The 21,568-nt window shown below is 41.1% G+C and overlaps 2 protein-coding genes and 1 long non-coding RNA gene across 3 annotated transcripts in view; 1 reads left to right on the forward strand and 2 right to left on the reverse strand.

Annotated features, from left to right (window-relative positions):
• Nucleotides 1–21,568, reverse strand: part of LOC145362459 (uncharacterized) — a 77,580-nt gene that overhangs the window by 36,894 nt on the left and 19,118 nt on the right. Inside the window, exons 6-8 of the mRNA XM_080218476.1 lie at nucleotides 4,483–4,543; nucleotides 3,620–3,724; nucleotides 1,805–1,917 (exon numbers count right to left, since the gene is read on the reverse strand). Of these exons, the coding sequence (XP_080074602.1) occupies nucleotides 1,805–1,917; nucleotides 3,620–3,724; nucleotides 4,483–4,543 (279 nt within the window). The remainder of the gene's footprint in view (nucleotides 1–1,804; nucleotides 1,918–3,619; nucleotides 3,725–4,482; nucleotides 4,544–21,568) is intronic.
• On the reverse strand, nucleotides 11,884–19,935 carry LOC145336433 (uncharacterized). The gene is made up of 3 exons (XR_013885310.1): nucleotides 19,742–19,935; nucleotides 12,801–12,956; nucleotides 11,884–12,272 (listed from the first exon to the last, which is right to left on the reverse strand). It is a non-coding gene; the product is annotated as an uncharacterized LOC145336433 (long non-coding RNA).
• tada3l (transcriptional adaptor 3 (NGG1 homolog, yeast)-like) overlaps nucleotides 19,986–21,568 on the forward strand; it is a 41,988-nt gene continuing 40,405 nt past the window's right edge. The window contains exon 1 of the mRNA XM_080181752.1: nucleotides 19,986–20,007. The gene's annotated coding sequence lies outside the window, so the exon portion shown is untranslated. The remainder of the gene's footprint in view (nucleotides 20,008–21,568) is intronic.

Below are 21,568 nucleotides of genomic sequence, written 5' to 3' on the forward strand. Positions count from 1 at the left end.
AATGAGAACGTTATTCAATTATTTACTATTTGATGAAATTATGTTTAACTCACTCACTTTGTACAACAGAAAACTGCAATGTTAGCTAAAAACACGCCTCATGCAGGGCGCAACTTATCCCAACAGATAAACCATTTTCTCCTCTCCAAAGTGCAACTCCTTTCCCACTAGTTATATTTGATTACAGCATTAATTGTTCTGACTAGATTGCAGGCTGTCTTCAATTTCTTTGATAAATTGATCCCGCTGAGCAGAGGAGTCTATTTTCCACTTCTGTTTTCCAGATTCATCATCAAGTTCTTTCAGTTCAATGATAACGCAGACAGAAATATTTGCATACAGTCCACCCTACACATCACCCCACTGAACCAGTGTGCATCTTTCCATACTAACAATCTTCATTTCCTTTCTGAGTATTGTTGCCATTTTAATGACATTTGGTGCCAAATGTAAGGGACAACTTTATGTCCCTGCTAGGAATTAAAACATTCACCGCACCTCTCTTTTCCATGCATTAAAAGCGCAAATCAAAAATGTGACAGTCACTATTAGCCTATGATTTTAATAAATATGAGGTTTTAGAAGACGGTTATGTTTTGGGAGTGTGGATGGGAGTTTCTAGCCGTGCTTGCCTCAAAACTTGAAAACCCCGCCTGAGTTTAAAGGATCTTTGTATGGTCTGTGTCCCACCCGTTATGATTTCCGTGACAAGCGGGACAGGAAAATTCCACACTGTGTCTCTAATTTAGGGTGAAATGGGAGGAATGAAGTGGGTGATGTGACCTGTTCTGAATTTTGCTGACAGCAAGCCTGGGTGGCCAGAGTATTAAAAATGAAAGGGGAGCCCAGGTTGTTTCAGTGGGAAGAAGGTGTTCACATCTGCAAGCAATGATCAAAGCATCTATACTGATAATGGATAAACTATTAGACTCCAACACAGTAAGAAACTTCACAACACCAGGTTAAAGTCCAATAGGTTTATTTGGTAACACAGGCTTTTGGAGCATTGCTCCTTCATCAGGTACCCCTTCATCACACCTGATGAAGGGGCCGCACTCTGAAAGCTTGCGCTACCAAATAAACCTGTTGGAGTTTAACCTGGTTTCTTACTGTGCCTACCCCAGTCCAACGCTGACATCTCCACACCATCAGGTGAGTGGAAATGTAGGTTGCACAAACACAGCATATGTAGACAGAGACACAATTGCAAGATAATAATACATGAAAAGACTCACGTTCTAACCATTATCTTGCAATTGTGTCTTTGTCTATATATGCCGTGTTTGTGAAACCTACCTTTCCACTCACCTGATGAAGGAGCAGCGCTCTGAAAGCTCGTGTCACCAAATAAACCTGTTGGACTTTAACTTGGTGTTGTGAGATTTCTTACTATAATTTAGATGGTTAGAGAGTGGAAGCAGCACTCTCCCTATTGTTTAATTACCTATTTAAATAAATCACAAGTGTGATTAAAATGTGTTCACCGGTCACAATGGACTCACAGCTCATTTTTAAGTCTGGTTACACTCCATGCAGTGGTAAATGCAAGTGAGGTGAGACAGCCTTTCCAAGAAGTGTAATACCACTTCTATCCAGTCAGGTCAGACCATGATTCTGGGGTTACCCTACAATTTTAGATTTGCAGCAAAATAGAACAGAAGAGAAAGTTCTAGCATAAATGTAGGTGGCCTTGAAGAAACACAATCAGAAGGTATTATGGCTACGACTTTCTCTTTTGACCTGTTGAATATTCAGCTCCTCACAAAATAGTTTAAAACTTTGCCAATGTTCTTTTTTCTTTTACCTTCACAGCTTTTTCCACAAGACGTTTGCAGTTTTTCATTCTGTCGAAATTTACCTCTGACGCAATCATATATGGAGACTTGTGGATTTTGATCTCTTTGCTTATCATAGATGCTGAAGTTTAAAAAAATATAAATTCTTAAATTTCACATCAACTTGCATTGAGTCTAAATGCACTGGCAAATTGTAGAAATCAGTTGTATAATCATCCCCTTATTCAATTCCAAATAATTTTCATATGGATTGTAAAGTGTCATTAGATTTGTGACAACTAAGCCAAATTGCCCTAAGTTGCATGGTGGTACACTGCTGTCTCACAGCACCAGGGACCCGGGTTCAATTCCAGACTTGGGTGACTGTTTGTGTGGGGTTTGCACATTCTCCCCATGACTGTGTGGGTTTCGTCTGGGTACTCCGGTTTCCTTCCATAGTCCAAAGATGTGCAGTTAGGTTAATTGGCCATGCTAAATTCTCCCTTAGTTTCAGAGCAATCAGCAGAATAAAAACATGGGGTTACACGGATAGGACCTGGGTGGGATTGTTGTCAGTGCAGCTCGATGGACTAAGTGGCCTCCTTCTATACTGCAGGGATTCTCTGAATGATATCGTACTATTCTGAGGTATATTACAAAGATTGACTTGAGGAGTTTATTTGCCATTTAAGAAATACAGTTATTGCTGCAAGGTTATAAATCGCCACATCTTTGGATTTAAAAGGCTTCACAAATCCATTTCAAAACAAAATGTTTCTAGCTCAGATGTAAACCATTGCCTGAGATAGCATACCAATGCTTCTGGATGGTGGACATCATGCTCAATTAAGGTTGAGAGGTCAATGTGGTAGATCTTTCAATTAAGGAATATTGATCTAACAGGCAAAAAGTAATAACTGTAAATGTCACAGGTACAGTGTGTGTGACATGTACAATGCAGAATGATGCAGATGCATAATGAGAATAATACAAGTGTACAATATAAGAATGCTATATGTAAACAATACAGGTGTATAGTGAGAGAATTACAATTACATTGAGAGTGTGTGTATTGTGAAGATCACATCATTGTACAATGTGAAAAAGATAGTGACATGGTTCAAGCAAAAGATACAGAAGAATACAGGTGAATCATACAAAATCAACACACCTATGACAGTTACACAGGTATCGACTCAGTCATAGGCAAACACAGTAAGTGTGCATATATTTGAACAATACAGAGAGATACAGTTATAGTGAAAGCAACACAAGTGTCTCTTGTGAACTGTATGGGGTAGGAGGTACAGATGCAAGTACAAGTAGCCTGCGAATACACTGAATTCTGGAGACACATTGTAAGTTAGAAATGGTGTTTCTGACAGGTGTGCAGTGTAAATGACAGATTCAGTGTTAAAGAAACAAGAGTTGCAGAAATATAAATATAAACTCTTTGTGAATGCATGGTGGCACAGTGGTTAGCACTGCTGCCTCACAGCTCCAGGGACGTGGGTTTGATTTCCGGCTTGGGTCACTGTCTGTGTGGAGTTTGCACATTCTCCCCGTGTCTGCATGGGTTTCCTCCGGGTGCTCCGGTTTCCTCCCATAGTCTGAAAGACATGCTGCCTAGATTCATTGGCCCGAACAGGTGGTGGAATATGGCGGCTAGGGGAATTTCACAGTAACTTCATTGCAATGTTAATGTAAGCCTTACTTGTGACTATCAAATAAACTTTAGCTTTAAATTTCAGAGACTGTGAATCACAGATGTATTATCAAAGAGTCAGTTTGAGTTACAGATGAACACAGCAGATGACGTGACTGTAGCAACACTACTTTCTCACCGTAAGACTTGTTTGTCCCTTTGGCTTCAGTTTCCTGGGAGTTGGAATTTTGTTTCAATCTGATTCCATCCATGATTTGAATGGTGTCATCCTGTTTCTCAGAAACTAGGTCAACGAAAGAAAAAATCTAATTAAAACACGAGCACAGTTTGGAATCTCAGTTCTGTGAAATCTAAATCAGGCCAAGGGAAATATTCCTCTTAACTCTTTGATCTGTGCCACTTCCACAGGACGTTATTACTCTGACTCACTTATCTGAAAGGAAAGGTTCAGTCATCCAAAGACCTGTTTCCTATCAGATATGGTGCGCGCACAGATGCAATTCATTTTTGAGGGTCAGGGTGCCGCTTTTCAAATCTGCTGGCTTGTTGGAGGGACTGAGAGAAGTGTTTTATGTTTCTTTGTTTACCAAAGACTACGGTATCTCAGACTGAAGTGCATCCTTCGGATTTACATTGTGCTACCACGCTACCCATGTAGAGTAGACTATAATGCAAGAATTCTTATGGAATGCAGTACATTACAGACAATGACTCTGCCTGATTTAAAAATTGTAGTATGCACACAGCTAGCCCCACTCTGGATTAGTCTGTTGTATAAATCTTGTGTTGACCGAATCATCACCTAAAATAACATTTCTTAAACAAAATACTCTGCTTATGATTTTTTCTACCTTTTAAAAATTATCTTAATTTGAACCTACACAGCATTGCCACTTTGCAAAGCTCCCTAAAGATGATGGAATTAATAAGAAAGTGGGTTAATTTTTCTTTTCTCCAAAGGAAACAGGAACTGATGTGTTGATAAGTTCAGAAAGTAGTTAAACTCACATTGCAACAGTTTCACAATGCTTTGCATCTTACCATTCTCCTCGGGGCAGCTGCCACCAGCCATCTTATCCTTGATCCTGTAGATATTTTTGCTCTGTTATAAGAGTAACATAACTGGAAGTCACAATTACGAACTGCCACAATGATTAAGATTTTTCTACTGGACTTAATTAAAGGGAAGCGTGTAGTGGCTTCCTTGAACTTTGCCTAAACAAGTACCTTTATGAGAATGAGATGGGGAAATGGGTGTAAACATCTTTAACATTAAATAAAAGCAAAATACTGCGGATGCTGGAATCTAAAACAAAAACAGAAAAAGCTGGAAAATCTCAGCAGGTTTGCCAGCATCTGTGGAGAGAGAATAGAGCCAATGTTTCGAGTCTGGATAGCCCTTCGTCAGAGCTCTATTCTATACTTGCTCCACAGATGCTGTCAGGCCTGCTGAGATTTTCCAACACACTGTTTCTGTTATAAACATTAGATAGGCTTGCGTGTATAATTATTCCATTGAATGCATTCGTGTTTGGCCAGGTCTTCTTTTGAATCGGAAACTTTGCAATACTTAGCTAAATATATTAAGAAAAACAATTATACTCAAGAAGGCTTTAGTTACCTTCCATTTTTGGACAGAACTGTGACGGAAATTTCTCCCACAGCACAATTTCTGGAGTCAGCAGGCCCCATTCTATCCCAACTCTACCTCCCTGGAGCAAAGCTTATAATGTTACATGGCCTTTTAAACCTAGGTGTGTCTGCCAAGTCAGGAAATCTTACGCTATTTGCCTTGCTATTGAAAACTCAATTCACTCTCTTTTTGGTTTAGAGACTAGACCAAACTCTGGTTCTATTCCAGTAGGTTAAGCACATCTAAAGATCCCAAGGCACAATCTATAGCCTACAGCATTGTTAGTTTTCTTTTTTCCTCAAAGGAGTATTGGAAATCAACATCCTTATTTGGTTGGCAAAAGTCATCTGTGGCTTCCTGTCAGTTAGTGCAAATGGTCAGAGACTGGGTTGGTGAACCAAGTTGGAGGGATCTTTGTTACAGATTGAGATTGTCAGCTAATTCAATAATTGCATAATAAAAGATGGGAAACTATTACTTCCTTTAAATTCACTTTGCTAATTGTTAGAGATTCTGACTTATTCAGTGCTACACTAGCAAGAATGTCCTTTCTTTTTGGTGCCTAATAAGATTCATGAGAGAGGAAGACATTGTTATGACTTATCAGACAGAACAGGAACATGTTCTGGCTCAGTTTCAGGCAGCTGAGATGGGGGAGGAAACTAAATAACTCCTACTATCCATATTTGGTAGGAGATTATGTCCCAGTTTATCTGTGAGATGCTGACATCCTGCCGAGTTTACTGTAAAAAAGTTGAAGGATACTAAAATATTTCACAGGTATGGTAAAGTGTTGTGAAAACAAACACAGATACAGTTCACTGTCTAACAGAAAGGTTTGCAAGGAAGGAAATGGACATATGCACCAGCAATCTGAATTTCAACATTTTCAAAAGTTGTAATTAATCACACTTAATCTGGCCATCCCATATCAGTAAGTATGTCAATTCCAAGTTTTCAAACTGTTCAATATTCCATATGGTGCTGCTGTGTTGAATCAATCTGCTGCTTATCACTAAACACTGTGGTTGGCACGGTAGCACAGTGGTTAGCACTACTGCCTTACAATGCCAGGGACCCAGGTTCAATTCCCGGCTTGAGTCACTGTCTGTGTGGAGCTTGTATGTTCTCCCCATGTCTGCGTGGGCTTTCTCCATGTGCCCCGGTTTCCTCCCATGGTCCGAAAGACTTGCTGTTTAGGCGGATTGGCCATGCTAAATTCTCCGGCAGTGTACCCAAACAGACGCGGAAGTGTGGCGACCAGGGGATTTTTACAGTAACTTCACTGCAGTGTTAATGTAAGCCTACTTGTGGCAATAATAAAAATAAATAAATAAACAGTCAGTGCAGTAATGATAAATGGTAGAAATTAACACAATTACCAGCTTCTTCAGTGCTTCTACCTCACTTATTGCTTTACCTTCAGGAAGCGTAGAGAAGAACATGCCTCTGTCTACATCAGTGGGGACAAAGTAAAAACGATCGAGAGTTTCAAGTTTTTAGGTGTCCAGATCACCCTCCCCACGTTGACACTATAGTTAAGAGAGCTCACCAATGCCTCTACTTTTTCAGAAGACTAAGGAAATTTGGCATGTCAGCTACGACTCTCATCAACTTCTATAGATGCACCATAGAAAGCATCCTTTCTGGATGTATCACAGCTTGGTATGGCTGCTGCTCTGCCAAAGACCACAAGAAACTACAAATGGTCATGAATGTAGCTCAATCCATCACACAACCCAGCCTCCTATCCATTGACTCTGTCTATACTTCCTGCTACTTCGACAAAGCATAATCAAGGACTGCACACACCCCGGACAGTCTCTCTTCCACCTTCTTCCATCAGGACAAAGATACAGAAGTCTGAGGTCAGGTACCAACCCATCAAGAACAACTTCTTCACTGCTGCCATCAGTTTTTTAAATGGACCGAACTCGCACCACATTGATCTTTCTCCGCACCCCAGCTGTGACTGTAACACTACATTTTGCACTTTCTCACCATTCCTTCTCTGTGAACGGTATGCTGTGTCTGTACAGCGCGCAAGAAACAATTTTTTCATTGTATACTAATACATGTGACAATAATAAATCAAATCAAATTTCTCCATTTTCATTCCATCTTGCTTTTGCTCAATTTTGAACACATAAAGCACATGGATCTGCATTTGTCACTTCAAAATATTAACTTGATAACTTTCCTTCCTTCTTTCTGTAAGTCAAGACCATGTATAATTTTTGTCCTTTTTCATTTTCTTTCCAGTCCTGTGCCTCAGGAGGTAGCTAGTGCACGTGAAGACAGCTGAGAGGAATATAATCCTCTGGCAGATGTGCCATCACATGCTCCATTGGTTCCAGACATCAGATCAGATGCAGGCTTTCCACAAATTCACTGATATATTTATTGACTGAATGCAAAGTCCCAAAGCCAAGCAATTTCTTCTGGTCCTGTTATGTGTGCAGATAGGCCTCCGCTATTTGTGGATTGGACACTTTCCTGTGATGAGGTGCACAGTTTGCTGTCTTCCACAGGTACCGAAGGGGCTGGCACCAATACCCCAACTGTGGAGCTCAGCAAAGAAAGGACCGTGGCCGATCCTGAACCTGTTGAGGGTAGAGCACTCTTTCCTTGGAATGTTGCTACCAAGCAGTTGTTTGGTTGGGCTTGAGATCAGGTACTTGTTTGTTGTGTCCAATGATTCCCATTTATTTGTCCAGGTGGAATTTGTGTTGAAATCCTGTGTGGGAGTTTTTTTGAGATCGACCTTCTTGTTGGGAGTCATACCTTGGGTGGACTGAACAGAAAGCATGAAGTGGCAGGTGGAGGGGTGTTGCAAACTTTTTTTTATTATTTTGTGGGTTGGTGCACGTCAGTGGACATGTGGAGGAGTGACACAGGTCATGGTAGGTAGCCAAGGGAGTGGTTTTGAGCTCAGTGTTCCAGTAATGATATGCATGGCAACATTCAGTTGGGTATCAACTGTATGTGTGTGTGTGTGTGTGTGTGCGCTAATCTTGACCAACCAGAGGCATAGTATTCTACTAATGAGTATGGGAATGCGAGCGCTGAGATTTGGAGGACAATGGTAGCAGCACCTCACACTGGTGATGAAATTGTTTCTAGACTTTTCCTTGACTGCAGTTGTTGTTAGATGTTCCCAGAAGGTTAGTGCCCTACCTAGGATCATTCTGAGCTATGTTGGAGTTGGGTGGTGCTTTAACTTGTGGCCATTCATTTAAATGTTCATCTCTTTATTAGTTTTCGCAATCTGAAAATGGGATAAGCTCAATACTGATTTTGCAAGGCTTGGCTCGAGTTGCCTTGTGTTATAACATTGTTCCAAATTTTGACAGGTCCTCGTTTCAGATCCAGACCAAGGTGGTGAAGGCAGGGGCTTGAGTCGCGAGGCAGATGTCATCAGCAGATACGAATTTCTGGGAGATAATGCTTGGAAGATCGTTTGTGTACAAGTTGAACAGGGCTGGAGCCAGTGCTGAGCCTTGGAGGAGTCCATTAGTTTATCTTTCTCATATACATGTCGTCTGTCCAAGGTGAACTCTGAACCTTTCATCATTCAACAATGTTTCGATGGTTCGAGTCACTCGGGGAGCGGGGTGGGTGTGGGTGGAGCGTGACACCATCAGGAAGAGGCCAGTGTATCAAACAATGTTGTGGCAGCTGTGAGGTCGAGGAACAGAGCACCTGTCTTTATGTTAAGTGATGAGGTCCAGTTCCCTGTGCTGTGGTTCTTGCGGGAACCAGCTTGGTTGATGCTAAGGACTTCTATGTTTGGGGATAGGCAATGAAGGGTGAGATGTCAAAGGATTTTGTACGGCACCGACAGAAGAGTGACTGAATGGTAGCTCGCTGTAAGAATGGATTCTCTTCTGAGTTGTGGCATGGTGATAACTTTTGCTGTCCATTAAGTTCATAACGTATTTTCTTGTCAGCTAAAGCTTTCCATTGGGAGCAACAACTTGTCATTATTCTTCATTATTATTTTGATATGATGGCTAGAATTGGAATGCCGTACTCCAGCATGTTATCAAACCTCAACTCTGTTCTGCATATATATTTCATTGTTAGACTATTTTTATACAAGTTCTTCTTCCTTCCTGTAATGAAATCAAGATTCATTGCACCATCTTTTACTGTAACTACCACTGGTCACATACAAACCAACGCAAGAACAGCTTCTTCCCTGCTGCCATCAGACTTCCGAATGGACTTACCTTGCATTAAGTTGATCTTTCTCTATACTCTAGCTATGACTGTAACACTGTTTTCTGCACTCCTTTCCTTCTCTGTGAACAGTATGCTTTGTCTGTACAACGCAAGAAACAATTGTCACTGCACGCTAATACATGTGACAATAACAAATCAAATCAAATAAAGTCTACACGACAGACTGCAGAAATTCATCAAGTTTATTTTAATCGCTTTGAAATTGATATCACTAAGAAAAACATGACAGGCAATATTGTGAGAACATCATCACATTCACGTGTCCCTCTTCATACCACACCAGCCTTACTTGACCCCACCTTACTGTTCTATCATTGTCATTGGGTCAATATCTTCCCAACTGAACACTACTCTTTTTTGTTCATTTATGGGTTGTGGCCGTTGCTGGCTAGGCCAGCATTTATTGTCCATCCCTAATTTCTATTGAGAAGGTTGTGGTGAGCTGCACTCTTGAACCACTGCAGTCCATGTTGTGTAGGTGCACTCACAGTGCCATTAGGAAGGGAGTTCTAGGATTTTGACCCAGCGACAGTGAAGGAACGGTGATATATTTCCAAATAAAGATCGCGAGTGATTTGGAGGGAACTTCCAGGTGGTGGTGTTCCCATGAGCCTACTGCCCTTGTACTGTGGAAGCAGTATATGATTCAAGGAGAAGTTTCACCACCATGATCTCATGGCAATTGGGGTCAATAAATAAATGCAGGCTGTCTATATTATCCACTTTGAGAGTAAATTTAAAAATACAACATTTCTTTCCAAGGCCTAAATTTTTTGGAATGCTTCACTCCTTTTATTCTTACAGAGGCATGGCTGTAGTGTGACCAAGGCTAGGACCTAAACACTGAAGCATACTTTATGTTTTGAAAAGATAGGAAGTTAGGAAAATTTAGTGGGGTAGCGCTGTTAGCTACGTGGGCAGCTGAGTGTTCAAGCTGGGATAACTGTCCAGGACTTGCTGCATCAGTTGGTGACAGGAATGGGAGGGAAAACTTTTTTTATCCAGAAGATGGTGACTGCCTGGGTTAGAACATTTACGTTATGAAGGAGAGATTAGATAGGCTTGGATTGATTTCATTGGAACAGAGAAGATTGAGGGGGCAATTTGATGGAGTTGTACCAGATTATGAGGGGCATGGACAGGGTAGATAAGGAGCAGCCCTTTAGTTGAAGGGTCAGTCACAAGGGATCGAGGGGACAAGTTTTTATTGAATCATTAGAAACCCTACAGTGCAGAAGGAGGCCATTGAGCCCATCGAGTCTGCACTGACAACAATCCCTTTCCAGGCCCCCATCCCTACAACCCCACACATTTACCCACTAGTCCCTCACACCTATAGATCCTGCAACAATATGGGGCAATTTGGCATGGCCAATCAATCTAACCCACACACCTTTGGACTGTGAGAGGAAACTGGAGCGCCCGGAGGAGACCAATGCAGATACGGAGAGAATATGCAAACTCCACACAGACAGTGACCCAAGCCAGAATCGAATCCAGGTCCCCGGCATTATGACGCAGCAGTGCTAACCAATGTGCCATCCCATTCTGTTCTTTGTTTAGCAAGTAAGAGTGTATCTAGCAATAGCAAGAACTATTTTCACCTGTGACAACCAATAAATCAGATTTCAGATTACGGATGTAAACGGGAGGTGCTACCTTTCTGTTCTATAATTTGTTAACACCTGCTATACATTCTGAAAGGAGTCTTTGTGCTGAACCCATGGTTTTTGCATTGCTCTGTGTTTAAAACTCTCAGTTATATGTATGTTGCTTGAACAAAGATTCCAGCCTGATCTATCCTACACATCATTTGTGTTCACTAAGAATCACAATATCATATTTCTTTACAACCATCAGAGAATTATGGTTCACACAGAAGCTGGAACGTGCTGCCGGAGGAGATTCTATAGCAACATTCAAGGTACTGTAGGTTCAAGAGGCATCTGGATAGATACATGAATAGGCAGGGAGTAGAAGGATATGGACTATGTAGGGGCAATAAAATATTAGATTAGAGAGGCATCTGTGTCAGCACAGGCCTTTTGGGCCGAAAGCCCTGTTCCTATGCTGTACTGTTCTTTTGTAAATATGGCTCATGTTTTGTAAAAGTAGCAGTTCTGAGCTTTGAATTATTTTGGTAGCAGTGACACTGATAGCAATGATGAAGTAATGACAAATTATAGAAACATGCCTGTTAATGTCACCACTCTCCTACTTTAAGAATTCATTGTCAACCAAGCATACTCACTAGCTGATCAAAGAGGAGCTACCTGATGTAATCTACAAAAGGAACTTGCATTTATATATCATTACTGTAGCAAAACATCCCAGGGAACTTCACAATTATCAAACAGAATTTGACAGTCATTCAAGGAGATATTAGGATAGGTGACCAAAAGCATGCTACCCAAGTAGGTTGTAAGGAATGTTGGTAAGGAGTGAGAGGTGGAGAGGAATTCCAAAGCTTTGGGCCTAATGTGCGGCTGTCAGTGAGAAAGTGATGAAAATGAGGGGTGTGCAAGTGGCGAGAATCAGAGTACAGAGCTGAGTGTGGAGGGAAACGTTGCTAATCACTTAACATCCTGAGATATACATAATAAGCTGATTTGCAATCCATGTAGGATCTGTACGGTCAATAGAGTACAGGGCATAGTTTGAGTTTTAAGAAAAATAGACTTCCCTTACAGTGCCCCTAGAGCAATTTGTCTCTCAAACCAGACATAGAGCAATAAAATCTCAATGTACAGTATCTACAATTAGAAGTTACTGATTGGGTCCAGAGAAACACCAAATTTGTCAACATACATAATTCCCACTGCTCCCCCCACCGAAACACTCACTTCTTTTTATTTTCACAACATTTGGTTTTATGTGTCTTTTTCAGCTGCACACAGTGATGGTGTCCAATATAGATGCAGCATTTTTGTTCATCTTCTCTCTGGTATTCTACCTACAAATATAAAAATATTAAGTAAGTAGAGTCAGAAAACATGTACATAAAAGAAATAAAACTCAAGTTTAAAAATTCAAATGTAAAGAAAAGTGGAGAAAAGGTTTTTAATATTGAATTTAGTTTTCATTTGGGTGCAATTAAAAAAGAAAATACAATTGAAATATTGCTGGGAGATTTAAATAAAAAGAAACTGGAAATGAAGCATACAACTGATACAGTCAGTGTGAGCGAGTTTCTTCAGTCCCACTGATGTCTTTTTGTCATTCCATTCTGTCTGCTAGTGTCATCAGCTCTTTGCTGTGTTGATAAAAAGCCCATTTCACATTGGTGGAGGTCCTTAGATGAGGTCAGAGAAATCACTAACACCACTGACTCACTTACCAAACTATAGACAAAACAACTGCTAGCCAATTCATTGTGGTCCTGGTCTATTAATCTGCAGTTAAACTAATCTTTTGCTTTACAAAAGGAACAGAAAAAAGATACACTAAAGTCAGCATCATGAGAAGAAAGAATAAACTGTACCTGAGTTCAGAAATGGCCCAGAATGTTTATTCAGCGGGTAACCAGGACAAATGTTGACTAGAAGGTATTCCCTGCAATTGCTGATCCCAACAGGTTCTCAGTCATTTTCATCTTGTGGGTTGAATCAGGAGGGGGTATGCCTGCAGTTACTATTAACTAACAGAGATTGAATGCATCAGTTTTATTGTCTCTGATATCTCTGATAAGCTTGTGTGCTATCTTGTTACACCATTTATTAGAGTGTTACATGACAGTCGCCGACCTTTCCAGACTGTCTTGGAATTGCTGTGAATTGAAGATTAATATGCAGAAGCCTGATATCTTTGTTATCTCTGTTCTTAATTTGTCTGCTTATTGCTGTTACTTTTTACTTTCAGCCTTATTTTTAATTTGTGTTAAACATTCTGTTTCTGTGACTTGCCATTTGGTCTTTCATTATCCTATTTCAGTTTCATACCTTGAGGCCCCTCCTCAGACTACACCCGACGATTACCATGCGGAAAATGGTTGTCTAGATATTTGCCAAACTTTTTAAAAGCCTTAATACAAGTTTACAAATATTAATGTAAGCTTCACCAGTGGATGAACCGTATACTAACTGAACAGTGGTTAGCATTGCTGCCCCACAAGGACCAAGGTTCAATTCTGGCCTTGGGTGACTGGGTGAGGTTTGCACGTTCTCACTGTGTCTGCTTCAGTTTCCTCCGGGTGCCCCGGTTTCCTCCCACAGTATAAAGATGTGTGGGTTAAGTGGATTAGCCATGCTAAATTGCCTGAGTGTTCAAAGGTATGTAGATGAGGTGAATTAACCATGGTAAATGTATGGGGTTGCGGGATAAGGCGGGGAAGAGGGCCTTGTGTGAGAGACAACAGACTCAATGGGGCGAAGGGCCTCCTTCTGCACTGTCATGATTCTATGAATTAATTGTAATGGAGAAAATGCAAAGGGAATGTTATACTACAAAGAATCTACTTTTATTTTAAAGTCGGTTCATTTCAAAATTATCTGATAATTGAAACATTTAGATTTAAATTACCCAGGTTGAAGCTTTCTTTATGCTTCTTAATTCAGATTGGTGGATATGTTTAATCCTGTGCAGAATCAGTTTTGAATTATCAGCAATCTACTGCATTTTAATTACACTGCACATTCCACAAGTGCCAAAGTCATACTTGGACCAGGCCCTCAGAATAAGAGATTACAACCAAAACAGCTGCCGTCATCTTTTTAAAATATGGCACAATTAGAAAATTTGTACAGCATCATGCATTTACTTATATGATAATTATTTTTACTACATTGTGTTAAGAGTATGGGCAATAAACAATGATGCCTTACTCTAAATGTTCACCCAAGAAATGGTTGCAGTTACAAATTACACGGAGGAATTCTTTTCTTCTGTTGTAACAAGTCAAACCACCTGCCTTTGAATTAGGTACACCCATGACAGAAAAAGGTTGCTATGGTTTTCAAACCTACACATCAAATGGGATTAGAAAATTGCATGGATGCAAAAAAGATGACAGCTTTCTTTTTCCTACTTCCATCTGTACGATTGACTTCAATCATAAAAGATTACATGCAGATCGTAGCAACGTTTCCTTAAAACCAACGTATATGCCTACTTAGTCGTTTTCACAAAAGCCTTATATACAAAGCTTCACTACACAGATTAAAATGTATACTTTTCTATGCAACGTTGCAATAATGATGGCCTGAAAACACTGTAAATGATTATTAATAAAGAAATACTGTTACCTATTACCATCATTTGTGTTCTTACATATGTCATGGTAAGAAGTAAAAGTGGCAGAACTTCGGCATTCAGCATTAACAACAACTTACATTTATACAGCACCTTTTAACAGAATGAAATATCCAAAGGCACTTTAATAGAAGCATTATGAAACAAAGTATAACACTGAGTTACGTAAGTAGGTGTTAGCTCAGAGATGGGTTTTACAGAATTGCTACAGCACAGAAGGCGGCCATTTGGTTAATCATGTTTGCACCAACTCTTCAAATGAGCATCATGACTTAGTGCCATTCCCCTGCTTTTTCCCCCGTACTGCTGCATATTGTTTTTATTTAATTAATCATCTAACCCCCTCTCGAATACAGCAATTGAACCTGCTTCCACCACATTTCCAGGCAGCGCATTTCAGATTTGAATCACTTGTTCTGTGAAAAATACTTTTCTCAGAATCTCATTTCCTTCTTTTGCAAATCACTTTCATGATCCTTTCACAAGCGGGAACAGTTTCTCCCTATCTACTCTGTTCAGCCACCATCATGACTTTGAACATCTCTATCAAATTTCCTCATGCTCTTCTTCTCACCAAGAAGAATAATCTCAACCTCTTCAATGTATCCTCATAAATCTTACCATCACTGGAACCATTCTTATAAACCTCTTCTGCATTTTGTGCAATGTTTCACATTTTTCCTGTAGTGTGATGCCCAGAATTGTTCACAATATTCCAGCTGAGGTCTAACCAGTGTCTTGTATAAGTTCAGCATAGCCTCCTTGCTCTTGTACCATATGCCCCTATTAATAAAGCCCAGAATGCTATGCCATATTAACTGCTCTCTCCAACTGTTCCACTACCTTTGATGACTTATGCATATATACACCCAGGTCCCTCTGCTCCTTCTCCCCCTTAAGATTTTACCCCTTATTTTGTATTCTCCATTTTCTTCTATCAAAATGCATCATCTCAGAGTTCCTTGCACTGAACTTCCTCTGCCACATAATTGCCCATTCCACCAACTTGTCTATGTCCTTTTGAGGTTCTACACTGTCCTCTTCACGGGTTACAATACTTTAAAGTTTTGTGTCACCTGCAAACTTTGAAATTGTTCCCTGCAATCTTGACCTTTTTATTATTTATTTTGCTAGATGTGGGTATCGCTGGCTAGGTCAATATTTATTGCCCATCCCTAGCTGTCCTCTAGAAGATGGCGAATCATTGCAGTCCATGAGGTGTAGGTACACCCACGGTGCTTTCTAGGAGGAATTTCCAGAATTTTGACCCAGCGACAGTAAAGGGACAGCAATATATTTCCAAGTCAAGATGGCGAATGACTTAGAGGGGAAACTTCAAGTGGTGGTGTTCCAGGGTATCCACTGCCCTTGTCCTTCTAAATGGTCATGGTTGTGGGTTTGGAAAGTGCTGTCTAATGAACCTTGGTGAGTTCCTGCAGTGCATCTTGTCAATGGTACAAATGACTGCCACTGTTTGTTGGTGGTAGAGGAAGTGCATGTTTGTGGAAGGGGTAGCCATCAAGGGGACTGCTTTGCTCTGGATGGTGTCGAGCTTCTTGAGTGTTGTTGGAGTTGCAGTCATCAAACAAGCGGAGAATATTCCATCACACTCCTGACTTTGCCTTGTAGATGGTGGAGCGGCGTGGGGGAGGTGGTCAGGATTCCTAGTCATTGACCTGCTCAGGTATCCATAGTATTTATATGGCTAGTCCAGTTCAGTTTCTGGTCAAAAGGAACCCCCAGGATGTTGACAGTGGGGAATTCAGTAATGATAATGCCATTGAATATCAAGGAGGCATGGTTAGATCCTCTCTTGTTGGACATGGACATTGCCTTGCATTTGTAAATGACATGAATGTTAGTTGCCGCTTGTCAGCCAAAGCCTGGATATTGTCCAGTTTTTGCTGCATTTGAAGATGAACTGCTTCAGTTTCTGAGGAGTTGAGAATGTTACTGAATGTGTGCGGTCATCTGCGAACATCCTCACTTCTGTTCATATGATAAGAGGAAGGGCATTTTTGAAATAGCTGAAGATGGTTGAGACTAGGACATTAACCTGAGGAACTCCTGCAGTGATGTCCTGAGATGATTTGACGTCCAACCACCACAAACCATCTTCTTTTGTGCCAGGTACGTCCGCAACCAGTGGAAAACTTTCCTCCTGATTCCTATTGACCTCAGTTTTGCTAGCGCTCCTTGATGCCATACTCGGTCAAATGCTGTCTTGATGTCAATGGCAGTCACTCTCACCTCACCTCTGGCACTCAGTCCTTTTGTACACGTTGGAACTAAGGCTATGATGATGTCAGGGACAGAGTCACCCTGGCGGAACCCAAACTGAGCGTCCGTGAGTAGGTTATTGGTGAGTAAGTGCTGCTTAATAGCACTGTTGATGACCCTTTTACTGATGATTGAGAGTAGACTGACCACTATCATCAGGAAAGACAGGAGCAGCAGATACATGGGAACATCATCATCTACAAGTTTCCCTGAAAGTCATACACTATCCTGACTTGGAAATATATCACTGTTCCTTCACTATCACTGGGTCAAAATCTTTTTGTATATTCAAAAATCCACCTCTCCACTTGTTTCCTTTTCGTCATTAGAAATAAGTCTTTCTCCCTCTTGACACCATTGAATCCGTACCTGGAGAACCTCTCTCCGGGTATTCCACAGATACTGTGCACTGGAGCTTGAAACTTACTCAACCAATACCAAGTGTACATAGCCTTTTAAAGAGAGAGAGAGAGTACAATATAAGCCTTTTTCTCTAAAAAGGGTATGCATTTTGGAGGTTGCCCATTCACTTTATTGCTTTTAATGCACTTCCAAATAATTTATGAACTGTAAATATTCTTTAACTCCAGGTACATTTTTGTCTCGTTTTTCATGGTTCATGCTGGAGTTCCTTATGAGCATAATCAACCCGTAAAATTAAATATAAATTTTTAATCATGTGAAGATAGAGTAATTTCCTGATATTAAAGAAAAATAATCACATTCAGTGTAGGAACTGTGGAGTTGTAGCTGGAATTTATAGAAATGGAACTGCTTTCTAGATCACTTCAGCAGAAAGTTAAGTCCACAATAGTGTGGAACTGGAAAGGCCAGTCCATAAGAGCTGGATTACTTCCGTGAAGAAATTCCTGTATCTGGTACCAGCACTTTTTCCCTGCACTTTGTGCAATTCATTGAATTTTGCAAACTTTTGTACTGTGCAAAATTATGGTCCAAGCTCTTTATTCTACTTCTGACCATTGGGAGCAAGGAGTTTTGTATAAAAAGGCACATATGTATTTGAGGGATTGTCTGACTGGAAGAGATTGCTTAACTTGTGAAAAATATGCTCATCTTTACCCTTTTACTCATTTACTGCCACCAACATGTTGCATCACATCAATTGATATTGGGAACATTGATTGAGTGGTCTTATTTTTATCATTAAAGTGGTAAATGTAACTAATCTTAACTAACCCCATTAATTCTTAAGTCACCAATACAACAACTTACATTTATATATGCTTTTAGGAGAAGGAGGTGGCCTGCGACATGGTGGCACAGTGTTAGTATTGCTGCCTCGCAGCGTTAGGGACCTGGGTTCGATTCCCAGCTTGGGTCACTGTCTATGCAGAATCTTCATGTTCTCCCCATGTTTGTATGCAGAGTCTTCATGTTCTGTCCATGTCTGTCAATGTGGAGCCATTCTCCCTATGTCTGCATGGGTTTTCTCTGGGTGCTCTGGTTTTTTCCCACAGTCCGAAAAATGTGCTGGTTAGGTGCATTGGCTAAATTCTCCCTCAGTGTACCCAAACCGGCACCGGAGTGTGGCAACTAGGGGATTTCCACAGTGACTTCACTGCAGTGTTAATGTAAGCTTACTTATGACACTTAATTTTTTTTAAAACTGATTGAAAACTCCAAGTTCTTGAGAGGTCTCGACATGCAATGGAGGGGTTTGAAAGCAGATAAGAATTTTAAAATCAAGACATTATTCGATTGGGAGCCATTGTTGTGAGCACAGGATTGATTAGTGTGAATTAAGACACTGGCAACAATGTTTTGGATGATGTCAAAGTTTACAAAGGGCAGAATTGGCAGGGATGGCCAGCAGTGCATTAGAATAGTCCAGACCACAAGAAGCAATTGAGGCATTAATGAGGGCTCCAGAAGTAAAGATGCTGAGACAGGGACAAAGCCAGAGTGGAAATAGTGATGGTGCAAGTTTAAGGTCTGAAGCCCATCTCAAGATCAGATTTGCAAGCAGACTGGTTATATTTAAGACAGTGATTGCCTTCCGAGCTGTTGACCAATAAATTTACCGCTCTCATCTAAAATGCCTGAATATGCCTGCAGCCCCCCACTTGTATCCCATCCTCTCACACAGTTGCCAAGCCTCTTTGGATGGGCAAGAATAAACCATAAGTATACAAGTCGATTTATGATAAAGGCAAAATTACTGCGGATGCTGGAATCTGAAACATACACAGAAAATGCACAGTGGCACAGGGGTTCGCACTGCTGCCTCACAGCACCAGAGACCCAGGTTCAATTCCTGTCTTAGGTCACTGTCTGTGTGGAGTTTGCACATTCTCCACATGCCTGCATGGGTTTCTTCTGGGTGCTCCAGTTTCATCCCAAAGTCCGAAAGACGTGGTTAGCTGCATTGGCCATGCTTAAATTCTCCCCTGGTGTACCCAAATGGGCGGTGGAGTGTGGCCACTTGGGAAGATTTTCACAGTAACTTCATTGCAGTGTTAATGCAAGCCTATTTGTCACACTAATAAATGGACTCTAAGGGGCGGTTTTTCCTATCCTGCCCGCCACAGGAGTTGAAGCAGGCAAGAGGTGGAACATTGAAAGGGATTTTTCAGTTTGGGAGCGAGGGCAGCCAGAAAATCCCACCCTGAGCATTAAGTGGAGAGAGAATGGAGCCAACGCTGAGTCTGGGTGAACCTTGGTCAGAGCTCTTGTTCCCTCTCTCCCACAGATGCTGCCGAGAGTTTGCAGCATTTTCTACTTTTGAGATTGATTTCGTGATTTTGTGTGTTTGCAAGCTGTCCAACCCAGCAACCATTCCTTGTGTGTGTGTGTGTGTGTGTCCTCCCTCCCCCTCAGTGTGTGTTGTCCTCCCTCCCCCTCAGAGTGTGTGTGTGTGTGTGTCCCGGTACTCACTCTCGCTGCTGACTGTTGTGTGTGGGGGGGGATTCAGTGCCGCTCTGGCCTCCCTGCGCTCACAGCTTTGCGTGAGGCTCCTCCAACCGTCCTGCAGCCCGCCGTGCACTGCGCAGCCGCAGAAGCCATCTGTTTACTGTTGCCATGGAGACAGTTGCCAGACGTCAACCGCCATGTTTGTGCAGGCCAGCAGCTGCTGAAGAGGCAGAGGGACATCATCACCTCCCCACCCAGGGAGCAACTCATTGTCCACGTCAAACACACGCGTATGTTTCACTTTAACCTCTCCTTTTCAACATCATTAAGTGTTGGCGAGTGTAAATGCTCATGAACCCCCATGGTGGTCTCTGCATAAAATCCAGCTGGACAGCCAATAATGAACTGACAGATTGAGTACCTGACAATTGCTACCTCAGCAAGACCAAATCCTCTCCTCACCTTACAACTACAGCAACTCCTACTTTAAATTGGTGCAGAAGGTGTCCCACAATTGCAATCTCTGCTCCATTCTTGCCGTCCCCCTTCTCCCATCCCCAGCACAGATTGACAATTGTCATCTCAGGAAGACCAAACATTCTCTTCACCTTACAGTGAAAGCACCTCCTAAATTAAGCCACGGGCTATTTAGTGTGGAAGGTGTCCCACAATTGCAATCTCTGCTCCACCCACCCTCATCCCTCCACCTTTAGCTCAGACAATGTTGTCCCTCCAAACAAAAATCAAACCACAGATGCTGGAAATTTGAAATATAAAGAGAAAAGGCTGAGAATATTCACACACACACACAAACACAAACACACATGCAGGAAAAGCTGGGAACACATACACATACAGAAAAGGACTGGGAACACATAACCTTACACAGGAAAGGCTGGGAACATATACACATGTATACACACTTACAGGAGAAGCTAGGAACACACACACATACATACTCTAGGTCAGTCACTATATGTGAAGGTAACAGAATGACTGTTCATTGGAGCTGTAAGCATATATCTTGTATTGTGATTTGGCCGTCAAGTGAAGGCATACAAGGATGCCATATGGATACAATTGGACTACACACACACAAAAAAACACAACGGCAGATTATTGGTTTTAGTATTGCCAGGATACTGTAGTTACAGCAAACAAGGCTGGGGATATAAAGGAAAGCCATTGGGATGGCCCGTGCTGCTACCAATGGTGAGACTCCTGCAGACAAATTTAAAAATTGAGATCCACAACCCTGTTATTAAATGGGGAAACAATGCAAATTACATAGATACCTTACTGGGTCTGTCAGTATCTGCATATATTCCATGGCCAGCTGATTAGTATATGGTATTTTACACCAACCAGGACAGTAACCAAGGAAATTAAATCTGGGGAAGAAATTAGGAAAATTTCTTCTGTGCAGTGAGTTATTATGATCTCAAATGCACAGCCTGAAAATTTGGTGGAGGCAGATTCAATAATAATTTTCAAAAGGCAATTGCACATATCCTTAAAAAGGAGAAATTTGCAGGGCTATGTCTAAAAACAAGGGGATGGAATACATTGGATAAATCTTTCAAAAAAGCTGACACAGATGCAATTGGCCAAATGGACTCCTGCTGAATTTTATGATACCATCATTTCTCTAACTTACAGCTTCTCTTTGAAATATCTCAAAGCATATCTTGGTCAATGAATTGCTTTCTAATTAACTACTGCAATTATTTTCTACATGTCAGGATCCTAAAAGCATCAATGCAACACAATAACTTGTATTTATATATCAACTTTAATGAAATGAAATGCCCCAAACAAGTTCACAGGAGCATTGATAAAACCAAATATAAC

The sequence above is a fragment of the Carcharhinus amblyrhynchos genome, chromosome 3 (genome assembly GCF_965287045.1).
Source record: "Carcharhinus amblyrhynchos chromosome 3, sCarAmb.v2.hapA, whole genome shotgun sequence".
NCBI lineage: Eukaryota > Metazoa > Chordata > Chondrichthyes > Carcharhiniformes > Carcharhinidae > Carcharhinus > Carcharhinus amblyrhynchos.